General features: G+C 40.9%; 1 protein-coding gene and 1 pseudogene across 1 annotated transcript; both read left to right on the forward strand.

Annotated features, from left to right (window-relative positions):
• Positions 1-1,225: 1,225 nt before the first annotated feature.
• LOC135517309 (zinc finger and BTB domain-containing protein 14-like) lies at positions 1,226-4,345 on the forward strand. The gene is made up of 2 exons (XM_064941499.1): positions 1,226-1,356; positions 2,407-4,345. Exon 2 carries the CDS (start codon positions 2,421-2,423, stop codon positions 3,750-3,752), a length of 1,332 nt encoding a protein of 443 aa, XP_064797571.1. The 5' UTR covers positions 1,226-1,356; positions 2,407-2,420; the 3' UTR covers positions 3,753-4,345.
• Positions 4,346-5,983: 1,638 nt separating this feature from the next.
• LOC135516955 (DNA topoisomerase 1-like) lies at positions 5,984-11,748 on the forward strand (annotated as a pseudogene).
• Positions 11,749-21,832: the final 10,084 nt, after the last annotated feature.

Consider the following 21,832-nt stretch of genomic DNA (forward strand, 5'->3'; position numbering starts at 1 on the left):
TTAAGTATCTCTGTACTTTGCTCTATTCATCTTTGCCTCAATCCTGACTCGTTTTCCAGTCCCTGCCGTTGAAAAACATCCCTACAGCATGATTCTGCCACCATGCTTCACTGTTGGGATGGTGCCAGGTTTCCTCCAGATGTGACGGTTGGCATTCAGGCCAAGGAGTTCAATCTTGGTTTCATCAGACCAGAGAATTGTGTTTCTCGTGGTCTGGGAGGTTTCAGATGCGTTTTGGCAAACTACAAGCGGGCTGTCATGTGTCTTTTACTGAGGAGTGACAGCAGTCTGGCCACTCTACCATAAAAGCCTGATTGGTTGAGTTCTGCAGAGATGGTTGTTCTTCTGGAAGATTCTCCAATCTCCACAGAGGAACTCTGGAGCTCTGTCAGAGTGACTATCGGGTTCTTGGTCACCTCCCTGACCAAGGCCCTTCTCCCCCAATTGCTTAGTTAGGTCAGGTGGCCAACTCTAGGAAGAGTCTTGGTGGTTCCAAACTGCTTCCATTTAAGAATGGATGGCACTGTGTTCTTAGGGACCGTCAACGCTGCAGAAATGTTGGTACCCTTCTCCCAGATCTGTGCCTCAGCACAATCTTATCTCTGAGCTCTACGGACAATTCCAACAAATGTCATGGCTTGATTTTTGTTCTGACATGCGCTTTCAACTGTGGGACATTATATAGACAGGTGTGTGCCTGTCCAAAGCATGACCAATCAATTGAATTTACCACAGGTGGACTCCAATCAAGTTGTCGAAACATCTAAAGGATGATCAATGGAAGCAGGATGCACCTGAGCTCAATTTTGAGTCTCATAGCAAAGGGTCTGAATACATATGTAAATAAATTATATTTTTTTTACTTTTTAAAATTAATTTTCCAAAAAAATCTAAAATCCTATTTCGCTTTTTCATTATGTGGTGATTTCTGAGGATTTTAAAAAATCAATTTAAATCCCTCCCTTGCCCTACACTTCATGCCCTCTAAAATAATGGGTGCACGACACCCTGTGTGACAGCAATAGCCAGCTCCATTTTAATGTAGTCAATTGTATTCTTCATCATTTTTGATTGCTCCCAACTCAGAAATTCCCACCCAGTTGACTACTTTAAAATGGTGGAAGCCGTCATTGGCAAGCTCTGTGCTAAACTAGGTTTTATCCATGATGAGTCTTCTATCTATCTCTATGGTTCTTACGCGCATAGTCACTCAAATTCTGCAGTTCCGTGCTGGCGCAGCGCGTCCTTCCGCTTATGCTCGTCCTCAGGCAAACGACACACAAAGTGTATTATTCTTTTTGCACTGCTTGACATTCATCGGAGACTTTCTCAAGGGGAAAACATATTCTACCACAGGTAAGAAACATATTTTTAGAGAATCAGATCCGTTTCCGAAATATTGCATAACGTTTAACCAAGATGCCTGCGCGCTCACGGTTTTAGCAAAAGCTCGAGTTCGTCATTTCAGGAGTGTTCATGGCTGCTCGGGCTTTTTCCGTGCTGGGTGACAGGCGCTTCCTCGCGTGCGTGTGTTAGTCGGATAGGCACCCCTCTCTCCCTCCGTTCATAATGAGACGGATAGTGTTATTGTCATTTACATCGACATAAATTACGATTTTTACGACCGTACTAAAACTAAGATAAACATCATAGTCATGCTCTGTTGTATACAATACGAATGTAAACCCAGATGGATGCAAACAATAGCCAACTAAAGGTTAGCATCGAGGCTAATCCCCAAATCTAAAGCTATTTTGCTTTCTATTTTGCTTTCTAATCTGTTTAACGTTACTGTATGCATGCGAGCTAGTTAGCTAGCTCGCAAATGCGATGTATTGCTATTAAGTAAACTTGCATAATGTGACCTGTTTATCATGTGCAACGTTATAGAATTGTTTTTTTTCTGTGTTGAAAATGATCAGTCATACAATTTCCCATCAATTGTATCTGCCTAGATGAAATGTACCCGAACAACATTCATCTACCACCTTGATTGATATTGTTTCGTTAAAAAAAGCGAAAACCATTCAATGAAATGATTCAACAATATGCCTCGTATATTTCCCTCTGGTCATGTGATGCATGTCAGGAGGGGATATTAAAAGCTTGCTAAGTGATAGCATAAATAGGCTACGATCACAGTAATGCCCTCTTATCCCAGACATATATACACAGATTACTACATTTATTAGGTCGATATGATAATAAATGCTGGCGAAAAAAGTATGGCCTTTTCAGTCATTATTCTGCCCGCAAGAGCAATTATGGTGTCATCCAAAGGAACAACATATCGGGCCATGTCACACAGTGCATGAGTATAGGCCTACAGCAGTATACTTATTTCTCAATGGTTCAGAGTGAAGTGTGAAAACGACATCTAATAACATTCTTTCTAATTTGTTCCAGAATATCAGTCCACAATGTCAGAAACAGTGAAGTACATGGATGACGAACACAAGACCATCTTCCTGAAAATACTAAATGAGCAACGGTTGGAGGGTGAACACTGCGACATTGCAGTGGTCGTTGAAGACGTAAAGTTCAGGGCCCACCGCTGCGTGTTAGCGGCGTGCAGCAACTACTTCAAAAAGCTGTTCAAGAAACATGAAGTCGACAACTCCTCCGTCATAGAAATTGACTTCATCCGCTCAGACATCTTCGAGGAGGTGTTGAACTACATGTACACAGCCAAGATTACTGTGAAGAAAAAGGATGTGAATTTGCTGATGTCTTCGGGCCAGATACTCGGAATCCGATTTCTGGACAAACTCTGTTCACAGAAGCGTGATATGTCCACTGAAGAAAATAATGTCCATAATGCCAAACCATTTCCCTATGATATTGTCAAAATGGCTCTCCCTACTGATGACCCTACATTGGGCCAGGAGAACGACGTGCAGGTGCTAGGTGACCATGATGACACTCCCACTGACGACCTTGTGGAAGAGCCGACGGCCAATCACGACTTGGACAAATCTCCAAACACGGCGTTGAGAGTGCAGGAGGCCATTCTCAAAGAGCTGGCCAATGAGGACGTGCACAAGGTGAGCTGCTACGACCAGGACGTGGAGCCCATGGACACGGAGCCAAAAGACCTGGCGGGTCACGCCACCACCACACTGACGTTCGCTGACAGCATCGGCGAGGTGAAGGACGAGCAGCCCCCTGGGTGGTCCACCTCCACGACGGACATGAAGTTCGAGTACCTCCTCTACGGCCACCGCGAACAGCTCGCCTGCCAGATCTGTGGAAAGACCTTCATCGACGAGAACCGTTTGAGGAAACACGAAAAGCTGCACTCGGCAGAACGTCCATTCATCTGTGAGATCTGCAGCAAAGCCTTCACTACACAGGCCCACCTAAAGGAGCACCTGAAGATCCACACAGGCTTCAAGCCCTACCGCTGCGATGTATGTGGAAAGTCCTTCATTCGAGCACCTGACCTTAAAAAGCACGAGCGGGTCCACAGCAACGAGCGTCCCTTCGGCTGCCAGATGTGCGACAAGGCCTTCAAGCACAAGTCCCACCTGAAGGACCACGAGAGGCGCCACAGGGGCGAGAAGCCCTTCGTCTGCGGCTCGTGCACCAAGGCCTTTGCCAAAGCCTCGGATCTAAAGAGACATGAGAACAACATGCACAGCGAGAGGAAACAGATGCCGCCCAGCTCCCTGCAAACTGAGACTGAACAGCTGCAGGCAGCAGCCATGGCCGCTGAGGCCGAGCAACAACTGGAGTCCATAGCGTGTTCATAGCACACAACATTTGTACCTCACTTGTCATGGACAATATGAGAAGAATCTGAGTTTTTCAATTACGTTTTATTTTGTATTTTCTTTTGGGAGGCCTAAATACTCCAATAATTACATAGATTTGATGTTGAGAATTTTTCTTGAGGATATAGTGGAGTAAGATCGGATTTGAATGCGTTCATATATTTTCAGACTTATTTCATGTAATTTAGGTTGCACTGTTCTGTGGTATGACATCTTTTTCTTGATTATATTGTAAATGCTTAAAATATTTTGTTTTGGTAGGAATGATCATACCAAATGTGTTTGTGTAAATTTTATGGCAGCCTTATGGACAAAAATGCTCTGACTACTGCCTCTACCTGGTTTTGGTTGTCAATATATTAGTGCTGTTATACAGTACTGGTTTTATAATGAAAACTGGATATAAAATGTTTGATTTGTAAAATGTATGAAAAAGAATGGTTACAAACTACTACATGTTTGACGGTTAAATATTCCATTGTGTTACACACACACACACAACTTTTAGTGTAATTGACATGTACATTTAGCACATCAACATGTGTTGCTTTAATAAAAATGCTACCCTCAACTGCCAACAAATCATATCTTTGCATTATTTTTTATAAATAAATTGTAGCTGTGATTTGTGCAGACTATGCTTGCATCGATTGACATGCAAGCATACAGTCTCAGTTGGTAGAGCACATGCACCTCCAGGGTTGTGGGTTCGATTCCCAGGACCAGCCAATAAGTTTGTTGTAAGTTGCTTTGGATAAAAGCGTCTGCTGAATGGTATTATTATACACTAAGTGTAGAAAACATTATGAACACATGCACTTTCCACTATCCAGGTGAAATCTATGATCCCTGATTAATTTCACTTGTTAAATCCAAGGGAGGAGAAATGTTAAAGAGGGATTTTTAAGCCTTGAGACAATTGAGACATGGATTGTGTATGTGTGCCATTTAGGGTGAATTGGCAAGACAACATATTTAAGAGCCTTGGAAGGGGTATGGTAGTTGCTGCCAAATGCACTGGTTTGTGTCAAGAACTGCAACACTGCTGGGTTTTTAATGCTCAACAGTTGCCTGTGTGTATCAAGAATGGTCCACCACCCAAATGACTTCCAGCTAATTTGACAAAACTCTGGGAAGCATTGGAGTCAACATGGTCCAGCATTCCTGTGGAACGCTTTCCACACCTTGTAGTCCATGCCCCCTGACGAATTGAGGCTGTTCTGAAGGCAAACAGTAAATTAGGAATGTGTTCTTAATGTTTTGTATACTGTATAATCAATGCCACTATTACTACTTGTATGTTCATCAAGGGTATGCTGTTATAGGCATATTCAGTCATTTGATGATCTATTTGCTGCCATGCTCAATTATTTTATATCTAAGCAAGTCTTACACAGACACTGTATTGGATTTTTATGCCTGTCATGTATTTGTTTTGGCTGATGCGCTGATTTGATTTTGACCCTTGGCTTTCAAGCATGCGCAGTATATATATGCAACTGTCAGGTGTGTGTTCGGAAATCGTGGAGTTGAGTTTAATCGGTTACATCAAGAGTAGCCTAATTGACGCGATTGAGAACAGGACAACTCTGCTTACAGGTAAAGCATGCAAATACGTTATGATATGTTGGATAATGTTTGTTACCGAAACAAAACTATTCTGACAATCTAATTAAACAGTTTATTTAGCGAATGTCAATCACTCCATCAGTCAATCAAAGCGTGATTTAATTTGTTTGATTTTTTTATTGATCTACAAGAACCATCCGTACGTAATTCGACATCGTTTGTGTTGATAATGATCTGAATTAAACATGTCACGAACAAAACAATATTTGTAATTGACTAATTGTCAACACCACATCTACATTTGTACAGTCTAACTTGAGTAATGAAACTGGAAGACAATGAAGGACATGGTCGAGCCAGAACATACAGCAGGAAAAGAACAGCATCATCATCCAAGAGGGATGGGTGTCCTCAACTTGGCCCTGCTTTACCACTGGCCCTGGGTTAGAAATGCTCCGGTTGTCATGCTGATTGGGGCAGGTTCACATGATCCTAGATCTAATGGGTGTGACTTTGGTGATGTGTCATTATGCTTATCTTTCTCAATGACAAGTTAGTAGAGTATTGCTTATCCATTAGGTAGGTTTCTTATTGTGAAAAGTCACACTTCCCAGTGGTCCAATGCAGGAAGAGGAGTAAGAATGGGGAAAAGAAGAAGGAAAAAGAACACTGAGAGGAAGCACAAGGTAACATGGACCAGTCACTTCACTTACACACACATCTGATGGTTATTTGATTTCATGGGCAAAGCACTCCAGTTCTTAACACCCCTGTAAACCTCTGCAGGAGCCGGAAATCACAAGGTGAGCATGGACAGATCAGTCTCTTCAGATACATTTACATACAGGGTTTATGTGAAAGCACCGTTAATTACAATCTACAATTTACATGTCTTCATTCACAATGAAGGGTGTAGTATAATTTTCCAATGTGCTCTGTTTCATTATGTAAGTCAGTGGTCACCTTTTATACTTCATTTGTGAGCGTGTGACTTATTCTGTCTATCCTTTATCAATTCGGGGAGTTTAAAATCTGTCTTGGGGAGTGGCCATGCAGATGTGGAGACCAACGGTGTAGACATGGTATGACCAAAGACTATAGCATGATATACACAGGCCCAATTATTGCATATCCCTGTATTAGCAGAAAATAGTAGGTGTTTATTAATGGGGTTTCTCTGTCTTTCTCTCGCAGGATGCATCACCACCTTCTGGAAGGTTTACATTTTTATTCAAATGCTGAAATTATTCACACCAAAAGTAAAGTCTAACTTCAATGTAAACAGAGAGTAAGATACAGTATGTTGGTGATGAGGTGTTCTTTATTTGCAATGACATTGACTTAAACAACAATATTTCTGCCAAGGAAAAGGAATCCGATGGGAGAAAAGTGATACAGGAAATGTTTTAGCTTGAATATTTTGTGATTGGTGATGTGTTGCTTCCCTTATTTCATTTCTCACCCGTTGCTATGTCAATGTAGCGCAAATCTAAAAGTAGCAAAAAGAGACACCACGGGACGGAAAAGGATACTTTTTTTTGAAAAATAAGATTGTAAACTAACAGGTGAACAACATTAATTTTCATGTTCCCAGTAAAAATTCTTCATACTCTGTGTATGGTTGTTGCTATTCTCAAGTGCAGTGGTTCCCAAACTGTGGGGCATGCTCCCTAGAGGGTGCGCATTTCTTTTAAATATCTCAGTCCGGCTTTCAAACTCACTCTTGGATGTTGTAATATTAGAATGCACAAAGAGCAATTTCGAAATTGGTTAGTGCATCAGCAGTTTTTCTCTTATCATGTAAGTCATTGCATACCTTAGAGTTATTTTTTGCTTGTCAGAAATGTCCAGATCCACTAGCCATGTCAGCTAAAGCTTTTTAGCCCATAGATTTTATTGTAGTTTTTGAGCCATTTAAATCACATGAATACGCATTAGACATGGCAAAATTAATAGAATTGCAGAAAATATGCTTTAAACCTGCAAGAATGTCTCTCTACCAACAAGAGGGGTGTGATCAGTTTGTGTAATGAACAGTGCTTGTGCCCATAGGTATAGACGTGGAACTCTTTTTGAAAACATCTGTTGCTGTCCACTAAATAAAACGAACAAAAATATAAATGCAACATGTAAAGTTTTGATCCCATGTTTCATGAACTGAAATCAAAGATCCCAGACATTTTACCTATGCACAAAAAGCATATACAGTGCCTTGCGAAAGTATTCGGCCCACTTGAACTTTGCGACCTTTTGCCACATTTCAGGCTTCAAACATAAAGATATAAAACTCTATTTTTTTGTGAAGAATCAACAACAAGTGGGACACAATCATGAAGTAGAACGACATTTATTGGATATTTCAAACTTTTTTAACAAATCAAAAACTGAAAAATTGGGCGTGCAAAATTATTCAGCCCCTTTACTTTCAGTGCAGCAAACTCTCTCCAGAAGTTCAGTGAGGATCTCTGAATGATCCAATGTTGACCTAAATGACTAATGATGATAAATACAATCCACCTGTGTGTAATCAAGTCTCCGTATAAATGCACCTGCACTGTGATAGTCTCAGAGGTCCGTTAAAAGCGCAGAGAGCATCATGAAGAACAAGGAACACACCAGGCAGGTTCGAGATACTGTTGTGAAGAAGTTTAAAGCCAGATTTGGATACAAAAAGATTTCCCAAGCTTTAAACATCCCAAGGAGCACTGTGCAAGCGATAATATTGAAATGGAAGGAGTATCAGACCACTGCAAATCTACCAAGACCTGGCCGTCCCTCTAAATTTTCAGCTCATACAAGGAGCAGACTGATCAGAGATGCAGCCAAGAGGCCCATGATCATTCTGGATGAACTGCAGAGATCTACAGCTGAGGTGGGAGACTCTGTCCATAGGACAACAATCAGTCGTATATTGCACAAATCTGGCCTTTATGGAAGAGTGGCAAGAAGAAAGCCATTTCTTAAAGATATCCATAAAAAGTGTCGTTTAAAGTTTGCCACAAGCCACCTGGGAGACACACCAAACATGTGGAAGAAGGTGCTCTGGTCAGATGAAACCAAAATTGAACTTTTTGGCAAAAATGCAAAATGTTATGTTTGGGATAAAAGCAACACAGCTCATCACCCTGACTACACCATCCCCACTGTCAAACATGGTGGTGGCAGCATCATGGTTTGGGCCTGCTTTTCTTCAGCAGGGACAGGGAAGATGGTTAAAATTGATGGGAAGATGGATGGAGCCAAATACAGGACCATTCTGGAAGAAAACCTGATGGAGTCTGCAAAAGACCTGAGACTGGGATGGAGATTTGTCTTCCAACAAGACAATGATCCAAAACATAAAGCAAAATCTACAATGGAATGGTTCAAAAATAAACATATCCAGGTGTTAGAATGGCCAAGTCTAAGTCCAGACCTGAATACAATCGAGAATCTGTGGAAAGAACTGAAAACTGCTGTTCACAAATGCTCTCCATCCAACCTCACTGAGCTCGAGCTGTTTTGCAAGGAGGAATGGGAAAAAATTTCAGTCTCTCGATGTGCAAAACTGATAGAGACATACCCCAAGCGACTTACAGCTGTAATCGCAGCAAAAGGTGGCGCTACAAAGTATTAACTTAAGGGGGCTGAATAATTTTGCACGCCCAATTTGTCAGTTTTTGATTTGTTAAAAAAGTAATATATCCAATAAATGTCGTTCCACTTCATGATTGTGTCCCACTTGTTGTTGATATCTTTACAGCCATTGAAGAGGAGTGGGACAACATTCCACAGGCCACAATCAACAGTCTGATCAACTCTATGTGAAGGAGATGTGTCACGCTGCATGAGGCAAATGGTGGTCACACCAGATACTGACTGGTTTTCTGATCCACGCCACCACCTTTTTTTAAAGATATCTGTGACCAACAGATGCATATCTGTATTCCCAGTCATGTGAAATCCATAGATTAGGGCCTAATGAATTTATTTCAATTGACTGATTTCCTTATATCAACTGTAGCTCAATAAAATCTTTGAAATTGTTCAGTATTGTTCAGTAAAGTCATTCCAAAAGTCTCTTTTATTTAATTTTCTCTGTAGTTCCAAAAGCAACTCTAATATGGTATAATACAGATAACGATAAAACAAGAAGCTGATGTGAAAAATCGAAATACCAAAAATGTGAATCATTTTCTTCTAGCTAGTTAACTAGAAGAAGGATTCTTGCTAGCTAACTAGCCACACATTGTCAATGAAAAGGGGTAACATTAGCTAGCTAGCTACATTAGCTAGATCTGGCCTGGCATATAGAGATGTGTTGTATTTGTCTTTATTGTGTCTATCTCTTGCTTAAACATTTTGTGGCTTTCTGTGCTGTAATCAAATTGTGATATGCTTATTGTCTGGTGGGAAGCAGGTCATTTCAACAATGGGAAGAAATGGACAACGTTGAAGCACAAAGGTCCACTTTTTCCACCAGAATACGAACCATTGCCTAATAATGTGGCGTAAGCCTAGTTTTATGCCAAGATGCTGGACCATGAGTACACAACAAAGAGAGCCTTCCAAGATAACTTATTTACAGACTGGAGAGAGGTTAGTATCACTGATTTAAATGGAAAAAACAGCCTGAGACTGATTAAACAGGAAAGGACAGCAGAAGAGAGGGAGCAGATGAAGAAGCTGTCAGTTTGATTTCACGCACATCAAGAAATCATTTCTGGAGAAGTCGGAGGTGAAGAAAGCCATGACAAAAGAACAAACAGGTAACTGATTACATAGTCCCCAAACTTTAAATGTATTCTTAGGGGGAGCAATAACATTGCAACCCTTGTGGAAACCTTTGTTTTTTCCCTCAATCAGGTCTGAAGGGGAAAATATATAGAATAATTAACGGAGGCGTGCGGCTTCTGTGTGCTGGACGGCCACAGGGAGAAGATTGGTCACTTCCAGGTGGAGCCCACAGGGAGAAGATTGGTAACTTCCGGGTGGAGCCCACAGGGAGAAGATTGGTAACTTCCGGGTGGAGCCCACAGGGAGAAGATTGGCAACTTCCGGGTGGAGCCCACAGGGCTTTTCCGCTGGAGGGGAGAACATCCCAATATGGACAAGCTGAAAGTGAGCATCTAGCCGGAGGACTTCACCATCAACTGCAGCAAGTGAGCAGTAGAGCACAGAACAAACAATATTCCTATAAGTTTATGCTGCTCCCAAAAGTGAATTAGCGATCTAAAGGCAATAAGCTTGAAATAAAATGTTTTGGTTGCTTTTCCATAGGCGCTAAGATACCAGTGGCCCCTATGGATGACATTGGGAGGAAGGTGCAGATTGACGACACAGTGACCTGGCTGGCCTCTTGGGTGGAGAACGTCCAGGGAAAATTCAAGTACATCATGTTCAAACCCAGCTCCAGACTTAATGTTCAAAGCCTTTCTCCCCACTTTCCTGAATAATTAAACATATCAGTGGTGTTTTATTGTGTACAAAAATGAACAATATTTAAAGATATGGAAACTCAAACTTTTGTGAAAGAAAATAATCATATTTGGATATTGATAAACCCAGATATTTATGAATTAAATTACATTTGAAGGCTTAGAAACCCAAACTTTTGAGAAGACCCTGAAGACTAAACCCAGTAAATATCATACATTTTAAAATCTATTATATTTCTAGTTTATTATTTGAAGCCATATACTCAGAAGTCTTTCTCTCTGTGCTCAGGGAGAGAAGGACTGGCAGAAGTACGAGGTGGCTTGTAAACGCAAGCCGAAAGTGACAACCATCAGGAGGCTGTACCGAGGACTGGAAGCATCGGGAGATGAAGACCAGACAGAGAGGAGTGGCACTCTACTTTATAGTCAAGGTACAGACCTCACAACTATCCTCAGTGTGGTTAACAAAGTGCAGGGCTGTTCAGTTAACCTTAAACACATAATGGAGAACAGTCATATCTCACGTGTGTGTGTGTCTAACGTGTGTGTGTGTCTAACGTGTGTGTGTCTAACGTGTGTGTGTGTCTTTCTGTGCATGTAGCTGACCCTGCGAGTGGGGAATGAGAAGGAGGATAATGAGATGGCCAACGCTGTGCGCTGCTGCTCTCTGAGAGTGGGACACATCACCCTGCACCAGCAGGATTGAGGCCAGGAGTTCATGGTGGAGTTGGACTTCCTGGGCAAAGACTCCATCTGCTACTATGATGACTCCATGATGCTACTATGCCTGTGGAGGGCAGGGTGAGCAGCACTGTCTAGCAACTGTTCTATATCCATTCCCCTGTATAATGTATTGTTAAGCTGGGCTTAAACATCCATTTAATGTTCACAGACATATTATTTGTACACATGATTTCAAGAACCTGAAGCTGTTCACGGAAAACAAGGAGTCTGACGATGACGTGTTTGATAGAATAAACATAAGTTGAAGACCCAGTGTACCTGGTTCTTTCATGTTTAGGTCATGCTTAGCAAATGCTGGGAAATGAGTGTAACCAAAGAATGACTAGCTATGTGGTTCATTCAATATCCTTATCTACCTCAGAAGATATGGTTAAACGTGATTGTTGTTTGTTCTTAGACCACCTACTTGAACAAGCTTGTACCAGTCCATGCCGGGGCTAACAGCCAAGAACCTTCAACGCCTCCACCACTCTGCAAGAGCGGCTCAACAAGCTCACCACTGGTTAGTTCACTTTCTATTCCAACATCAATACACTCAGTGCAGGTTTTTGAAGATCTAGTTTACAATAGTTGACAAGAACTCTCAGCTCTTCTCTGTGACATACCTATTGGTCTTACTTTGCGTTATTTTTTACTCAAATGTTCTCTGTGTCATGACTACATGAATCTCTGAAACATGCAGATTTATAGTAAAGAGAGTGTTGTTTTCCTCCTCAGCTGATATGAGTCTGCTGTGCTATAACCGAGCCAACAGAGCTGTGGCCATTCTCTGTAACCACCAGAGGGCAGCACCCAATACCTTTGAGAAATCCATGCAAAACATGCAGGGCAAGGTTACTGGAATATTTGCATTCTCAGATTTATGTAGTAGCTAGTAGTGCCATTCTTATGGCATTTTAAAATACTCTATGCCTCTTTTACAATATTGTGATTTATTTTGTATTTTTGTTGAAATACTAATTATGCATGTAAGGTAAAACACAGTCTAACATTGTCCCTTTATTGTTCACGATTGCACAGAAGCAGCAGCAATTGGAAGTGACCAAGAAGGAGCTGAAAGAGGCATAAAATGAACACAAGAAGGAAGGAACTGATAGGACTTGAAAGTGAGTGCATTTGACCCCTACTGTTCACATTTCACCCTACAGGAAAAGATTGTAGATTGTTGTGGACATGACCTTTCATAACCCAGCTTTATGGCAGTTTACCCACAATTGATGTGGAAGGGTTGATCCAAACTGCTACTGAGATGCTTGTTTAGGCCTCCATTGTTTTACCACCAGCAGTGGTGGTTTGTCTGTTTTTTATTTTACCTTTATTTAACTAGGCAAGTAAGTTAAGAACAAATTCTTATTTTCAATGATGGCCTAAGAACCGTGGGTTAACTGCCTGTTTAGGGGCAGAACGACAGATTTGTACCTTGTCGGCTTGGGGGTTTGAACTTGAAACCTTCCGGTTACTAGTCCAACGCTCTAACCACCCCGTTTTGAGGCCATTCTCTTGGTCAAATTTAGTCAAGCAAGCTCAGTCAAACACATATCAATAATTTGAAATTATTTCAAATAATATTTAAACATAGGTGTGGTCTCCTCTGTTCTCCTCTGGTTGAGAAGGAGGCTGTGGTGAAGAGGCTGGAGGAACAGCTGAAGAAGCTCTAGCTACAGATGACTGACAGGGATTTTCAATGCCAATCGACAAGATCTACAACAAAACGCAAGGGGGCAAGATTTTCAGTTCTGAACTGTGACAACTCATTGATTTTGTATTATCGTTAAAAAAAACACAATTATGTGGCATTTTCTAATGTTCACTATTTTATTTGCAACTCCATATTTCCTTATTTGTTATTGGTTACCAGCAGTGTTTGTTGTCTGACTGTGAGATTTGAGCAGCAATAGTAGACAAGGTACATTTTGTGTTTGATAAGATTTGTTTCCTTTGTCAACAAAAATATATGTGTGAAATTAAATACCTTTTCATTGATGTGTTTAGTTTTTGTTGCTGCCTTTACTCCAGAGCGAATTCCTACAGCCCTTCAAAGTATAAAAAAAATCTATATATACAATCATATTAATATACCAACATAAATATAAAAGATGCAGAAATGTACCAGATTTGATATTGTCTTATGCAGTTTGAAGCTGTGATATGTTGGGCTTTGTTAGCATGGCATGTTGAATTCTCCAATCCTCTCAGAATGTAATCCTCAAAACCTGCCTCTGGTCATACTGGCTGGATTGCAGTCCCTCGTGTTTTACCAGCCTTTTTAGCATAGGTAAATGTCACCAGGCTAAAGAACATGCGTGGACTTCCAAAGTCCGCCTGTAGTGTACGATAACATATTTTTTTCTGTTGTGCACCACTGGCATGGAGACGTAATGTACACTGTCTCGGGAGATGTTTTAGAGCTGGAAGCAAATGTAGTACAACAATTGTTTTGTATTCATCATCAGGTCTTTTACATGTGGAGATGTTTTTGTATCTTTTTTTGTGAAGCATACAAACCATAGTGTTTTTACATTAGTGAATAGTGCTGATGTGACTGTTATTTCCCTTTTCATATGGATGAGCTGCTATAGCCCCAAGTGACGCCAGACTCATGTGGTTTCCCACAGGACTGTGGTCAGTAGACTGCAACGGGCCACATCAAAACTCTGTGTGCAGCTCCTCTGAAAAAGAGAGACAGAAAATGTGGGACAAATTCCTCTAGACTGCACCGTGTCTGCTGCCTGACTGCCTACCGCCCTGCACAAGTGGATCGTGAGCAACTTCTGTCATTGAGCAACTTCTGTGATGTTTCTCCTCACTCACTTTGTTGCTGCAACAGAGTTTACGTTTCTTTAACCACCATGCCAGACATAGAAGGTAAACTATTCACTGTAGTACACATGCTACAGGCCAGGGCCACCAATGAATCAGACAACAGTCTTTTTATTTAACATTGCTGCAGTGCGTTGTATGACCTAATACGCTGAAAATGTGTAAATGAAAGCTTCTCAGCTCTTCACCAGGAGGGCCCTTGCAGTCTACACTTTTCCTCTACCTTTCAATAGCAATCTTGAGATCTGGCCGTAGCCTATTGGGCTCTGTCTCAGTACTAAGCTTTTGATCCCTGCTTTGTGTTGCTGCAGTCTGATTCGATTCGCCGGTGTTCTTCACTAATCTAATCCAGACGGAGGGAGTTCTTTGGGACATGGATTTGGGATTTCCCTCTCGGTGTGTTTAGGGATTAGCAGCCGAAGGTGCACAGTGGTAATGAGTTTAAACACAAAATGGGGAAAATATGCCAACGTAAGATAATAGGCATTCACAGAACCCAGTATGCTTCTAAGGCCATGGGTTTAAAGAGCTTGTGAACTTTGAAACTAGAACCTGGGAGAAATTGTAGGATTATATGTAGCCAAGGCCTGTGATTTCTATCCTAGAGATATTGTAAAATTTGTGAAATCAAATTGATGGTGGTGTTTTTTACAAGAAACTTTGTTGCTCAGTGTTTGAACAATTTTTCTCTGCGAGGGAAAGAGACAAAAATCATATTCTGACCCGGATTGGTGATTTCATCACTGAGGAGCTTTCATTCGCTGTTGGTGTTGTGAACTTCACAAGCCCCGGAGGAAACAGGAAGCCCAGTCAGAATTCTCATTGTTCCAGGCCAGCGTTTGAAGTTTTGGCTTGCAGGAAGACATTGTAGAATAACCACCAGTGGACTTGACCTGCCATACTCTTGTTAATGGCAGTTTGCCATCTATGGATGTGGATGGGTTGGTTCAAACTGCTACTGAGATGCTTGTTGCTTTGACTCCTTTTTCTCCTTTTCTGGGCTACATTTTTTTATTAGAGTTGCTAATGACTCAATCATAGCCTACTTTATATGGCAGTTTACCATTTATGGATGTGGAAGGGTTGTTTCCTCACAACTGCTACTGAGACTTTTATTACTAATCCAACATTGATCATCTGTGGTTTCTCTTTTTTTTCTTTTTCTGGGATACATTTCTTAAATGAGGGTTATTATTAATGACTGATTATAATTGCTTTGCACAGTGGGGGGAGATGCTCCAATTGGACTCGACACAGATTTCTTTGCACGTGTGGAACATTTTTCGGAACCCCAGAGCCAGTACAACATTTCTTCTTCCCCTATACCTGGGTGTGGTTGTCTTCTCTTGTTGGTCGTCAATGCACCATATTGAGATGTTCAAGCAACAACCCCAGCCAACATGTCCAGTTGGGCCCCACCTGGGTTTTAAATGAGTTTCCACTGCGTAAGGGCTCTAATTGGTTATCTTAGCAGGTACCCAATTGGGTTAACATTGAGGCTAATATGGCTGCTGAGGATAACTTTGTGGGTCACTGTTGGGTTTCCCTCATGTGATCCATGGAACAGCCCTTCATTGACCCATATGAGCCCCGCATGGAAATGTTCCCTGGGAACACACTGCATATTTTTTCTTCTTCAAATATTTAGAGACACTTATCATTTCAAACTGTTTGCTTGAGGATGAAACATAAACTTTTTCTGGTTTTGTCTGACCACACAACAGAGATGACCTGTCTAAAAAATCATACTTGAGGCTTATGGATATTTTCCTCTAAAGCATTCCCAGTTCTCACATAAATAAGTCATTGTCTTATTTGTTAAGAATAAATTATTTATACTCTAGGTCATAGAAGCTACAATATCTGCATGTATTGTTTGAGTTGATGTTTCTGGTGCCTAATACACCCCACTGAGCTCACACCGTCATTTCAATGTGGACATTTGGGTTATAATCGGTTGAGACGTTGCTCAATGAGATTTCAACCATTATTCACCCACGCAGAAAGACAGCCAGAAGTTTGTTGAATTCCCTATGTGTAATCACTATCCTTTCAACCATCTAAAAGCACAACAAAGATCAAATGGGAATACAATGTCAGATATTTTGTATTTATACAATGAGTTATGTGTTATCACTGTTTCATCTAATTGCACAACCAAATTACCTGGATTGCAGTTAAGATTCCATTAAAAGTACATAGTGCAAGTGATTAATGCTGTTCAAGATTCTGAACAGATTATTATAGCAATTGTGAAGATCTCCACAGACCTGGGACCTTTGCATGCTATCTTGAACATGCACATTTTCTATGATTAGTCTACATAAGAATATTTTTATAGTTACAGTAACCTGTGGCCATGGATGTGTTACTCATTTTAAGGTTGAATAAATACTGTTACGTTAGTTTTTAAGAGCCTCAACTTTAGGCTATTTACAGTGTTACAAAAGTCATGTTGAATTGTGTTTTGTTCACAATGTAACCAAATATCAACATTTAAAGCAGTTGTATCTAATGCTTGGATAGTTAAATCTGTGCCACTAGCTTAATCCTATTCTTTAACTTTTGGTTTAGTTGGAGACGTGAATCAAACATATAATTTGTTAATAGGCTATTTACTGTATTGCAAAGGGGATGTTGAATTGTGTTTGGTTGTCAACCCATCCAAATATCAACATTTGAAGGAGATGTATCTTTTGTGCTACTGACTTTTAGTCTGCTTTAATTCCAGTTTTTCTAAAATGATGAATTGATATGTTGGATTCACATCTCCATCTCAACCAAAAATCTAAGATAATGGATAGGACTCAATCAAATGTTAAATGCACTTTAAAGTTTGATTTGATTTAGTCCTATTCTTTAACTTGGGTTTTGGCTTGAGATGGAGACATGAATCACCATATAAATTATTAACTTGAATATTTCATTTGAAATCAACCCAAGCTTGAGACCCTAGGCCTATATCCAGGCTGCATCACATTTGGCCGTGATTGGGAGTCCCATAGGGCGGCGCACAATTGGCCCAGCGTCTTTCGGGTTTGGCCGGGGTAGGTAGCTGAAGGTAGACCAACTCTCTAGTAGGAGGTGCTGCGTAGCCTCTATTTTTTTTCTGATAGTGGATAAAGATTGATATTATTTATTTAAGTGTCATACACCTACCGGTGCCCAGCCCACACAGGCTTACAAGACACTAGTAAACACAGTAACATTTTCCTTGTACTCAAAACAAAACAACTTTTAACAAATGATATACATACAATAACCATGGCAAGTACAGATACCATCGAGCCACAGTACACAAACAATTTCTCCACCAGGCATTGTGAACAAACTAAGCAATCTCAAACACGCCCTGTCTGAAACAAAATTCAAGCCTCTGCTCGTCCCGTAACCAGAATTCTTCAAAAGGCTTCTTAACAGCTTCTACCCCCAAGCCATAAGACTCCTGAACAGCCAATCAAAGGGCTTCCCGGACCCCTCTTTTACGCTGCTGCTACTCTATGTTAATTATCTATGCATAGTCACTTTAACTCTACCTACATGTACATATTACCTCAATTACCTCGACTAACCGGTGCCCCCACACATTGACTCTGTACCGGTACCCCGTATATAGCCTCGCTTGTTATTTTACTGCTGCTGTTTAATTATTTGTCACCTTTCTATCCTATTTTTTACTTATCCACTTTTTACTTAATACTTATTCTTCTTAAAACTTCTTAAAACATTGTTGGTTAAGGGCTTGTAAGTAAGCATTTTACTGTAAGGTCTACATTCGGAGCATGTGACACATAAAATTTGATTTGATCTCTGTCCATGAAACCGCTTACAGTTTTTTCCCAAATTCTATTTTGGAGCATTCACGCATAGGCCTACTGCCTATGAGCTACTATGAACTACTGAGCTGAAAAGGTGAGAAATAATAGTTTATAAAAATGTTAAACAAAACATTCCAATCTGTTCCATCAGCCCTATTAATTGATACAGCGTATAGCTGCACTATACTACTTTGATACGTATCAGTGGGGATTAAGAAGTGAGTATATGGAATGCTCACTGAAAAATGACTGGGTATACGGCGCATACCTGCATATACTCACCGCTGGGCAGGACAAAATATTTAGGTGCCTTTGAAGGGGATATGGGGTTTTCACCCTCAACAGTTTCTCATGTGTATCAAGAATGGTTCACCACCCAAAGGACATCCAGCCAACTTGACACAACTGTGGGAAGCATGTCAGCATCGGCCAGCATCCCTGTGGAACGCTTTTGACGCGTTGTAGAGTCCATGTGCCCGGATGAATTGAGTCTGTTCTGAGGGCAAAATGGGGTGCTACGCATAGTAGGAAGGTGTTCCTAATGTTTTGTACACTCAGTGTACACTGCAAATCAGTTTCACAACAACATTTATAAAAATGCTCTAGCCCACTGATATCTATGCGTAAGGTCCCAGTCAAACACTTTTTTTGTGATTCTGTGTTCTGGCATATTTATCAGTCTGTTCTATAGACGTATCACGTCATCTTTTTGTCTAACCACACATGGTTACCAGCCCATATCTCCACTGATGACCAGGTTTGGAGTCAGTTTGTGCACACCAAGAAGCAGCAGATTGCTCTGTTTTGAACATTGTCACAACTCCAGCAGCATGGTCCATCACTGGACACACACAGGATTTATACAGCTGAGAATAAGCACAGTAACCAAGATCCTCACATATTTTCATTTGGTTTAAAACTGACCCCAAGGCTCTACCTGCAGCATCTGATCTAATGGGATCTTCAACGGCCATGTGTTTATCCAGAGTGAAACCAAAGTATTTGTAGAGCCCAGTGTAGAATGATGAGGTTTTACCAAAATAAAAGTTGTGTGCACTTCTCTACACGTCCTTCTTTCTGAAATGAACAATCTGGGTCTTCTCTTGATTTATCTCTAGTCTCCATTTAGTACACCATAAATTAACAATATTCAACATTTTCTGGAGGTCATCTTCTGTCTCATCAAAGATAACTATTTCATCAGCACACAACAAGATCTCAGAAATATGTCTGCAAATTCAACACCAAGTTTAGCATGTTTAATTTGTAGGGTTAAATCATTAACATATAGTGCAAATAAACGTTGAAGATCTGACGTTGTTTCAAAGATAAAAATCCATCATATTTTATACAAGTGTTGTCTTCGTTGAAAATTGGTTACAATGATGACATACTCCTGGTTGTTGAAATTTCATCCTCAAAACAACAGTTTACATTGTTTTTTGCAAATCCAATGTGTTTTCTACATACATTCCACGTCACAATACTTTGACAGGTTTTGGGGCGGCAGGTAACCTACTGGTTAGAGCATTGGGCCAGTAACTGAAAGGTTGCTAGATTAAATCCCTGAGCTGACAAGGTAAAAATCTGTCATTCTTCCCCTGAACAAGGCAGTTAACCCACTGTTCCTAGGCCGTCATTGTGAATAAGAATTTGTTCTTCACTGACTTGACTAGTTAAATAAAAACAAATTATGTTGATTCAACCAGCTTGTGCCCAGTGGGACCTAAAATCACTTCAGATTGGGTTGCAATGTTCAACACCAGTGTGGTATATCTATCCATCTATATATCTGCCATCCATCCACAATTTCCAACTTCTAGAAGAAGAGGTCAACTGACTCCCATCTGTGAGGGCTGACTGACCCTTGATCTCTGGGTCCTGTCACCCCCAACGACAAAGGCCACAAGGATTCCATCCCTAATCGGCCTCCAGATCCCCCTGAGTGGAGAGGAGTCCTGTGGGGAACCACAGACACAGCTGCTCTTTTCATCTCCTCACAGACACTCACTCACACTCTCTCTTGTCCTTCAGCGGAGTAAGTCCAAGATTATTTTGTGTCCAGCGTTCAAGAAACCAGCCAGAAAGTGCACCTAACAGTCAACATTATGAAATGGGTTGTGGTAATTCACAAATCCTTGTTTCATTGAAACAAGTTGAAACATTGGTGTACTGGATGATCTATGCCGTACTTTTTCAAACTCCATCTCATGTGCTACAAAAACAACGCTAATCAAACAACAGTACTAGGTGCCTGCACACTTGAATTAAAGGGTAGCTACTCTAAAAAAGAATTGGACAAAATTAGAGTATACACACTCCTCCAGTCACCACTACATCACTCTATTGGTAAAAATGTATCAATATGTGGAAGGAAGGGATGGAGGATGGATAAGATGTGACTGGATGTCAGTCAGTGATTGGTGTGGGTTTAAATACTGGGACTTTATAGCTGGTTGACTAATCTTAATAGCTCTTTGTCCATTGAGGAAACATTTTTAACGCCTCAATTACACCACAAACTGAGTTTTGATATCAGAACCTTTCAATGCCTTCATCAATGCCAATACTCAGTGCTCATTCAAGACATTCCCAGTCATGGACATGAAAGGTTATTTTTCTACTTTCTCGTGTTGCATTTTACCCCATTGAGCATCAAAGTGGCATCCAACGCAAGCATGTTTTCATTTAGCAACACAAATGCCCATAGTAAGTATATTTTGGTCTTGTTAAATATGCTTAGGTTCCCTTAAGGGTTTGGGCGAGCCAGTGCTAGGCTGTGCTAGCAGGCTGGCAGGCGCCCAGTGAGCACAAGGAGCAGTCTCTTCCCACTACACACACGCACACTTAGGTGAGACCTTCTGCGACTTAAATTCAATTTATGCTTGATCCGAAAATGTGGCCGGAGGCGCAATATGGATGGTGTAACGCAATTGCGGAGCCTCAGGAGGCACGCAGAGGCCAAATTGATCTCCGTACCACATTGCAGTGTTCCTCTCAAATTTTGAAACAATGCAGATGGCTCCATATAGCTCTGCATTGACATGATTGGTTGAAGGTAGGTGAGAGTGGGAGGTCCTGTATAAGCACAGACTCACTTCCTTGACAACTTCCTTCACAACAGCTCTGCGCTGCGCCGCGAAGCACAGAAGGCATGTTTGCTCTGACGTCTGTGAAGGCCGCATCACAATAAATGCTTGTATGGCCAATGCAGACGTCGGATTGACCAGGCAGCACCGTTTAGAACATGAATATCACATTATAAAGCCTGGTCTCATGGACAATGTAAATCCGGTGACACTCAAATTAGTATGGACTGTTACGTTTGGTATGGTTATATAAGACAGATGGTTACTTAAGGCAAAAATGAGAGTGTGTTTGGTCAGCATGGATGGGTGGGCGTATACGGCGAACATCTAGCAACCCAAAGGATGCGAGTTCATATCTCATCATGGAATACTTTAGCATTTTAGCTACATTTCAAGTACTTAACATGTTAGCTAACCCTAATGCTTTTTGCTAACCCTTCCCATAACCCTTTAACCTAACTCCCAAACTTAACCTTAACTCTAACCCCTAACCCCAAGCCTAGCTAACATTAGCCAGCTTGTTAGAATTTGTAACATATCATACAAAATGTGTGATGTGCATCCACAAATTAAGACATACCTTACAAAACGTAACAAATCAT

This window comes from Oncorhynchus masou, chromosome 28 (assembly GCF_036934945.1).
Source record: "Oncorhynchus masou masou isolate Uvic2021 chromosome 28, UVic_Omas_1.1, whole genome shotgun sequence".
In the NCBI taxonomy this organism is placed as follows: Eukaryota; Metazoa; Chordata; class Actinopteri; order Salmoniformes; family Salmonidae; genus Oncorhynchus; species Oncorhynchus masou.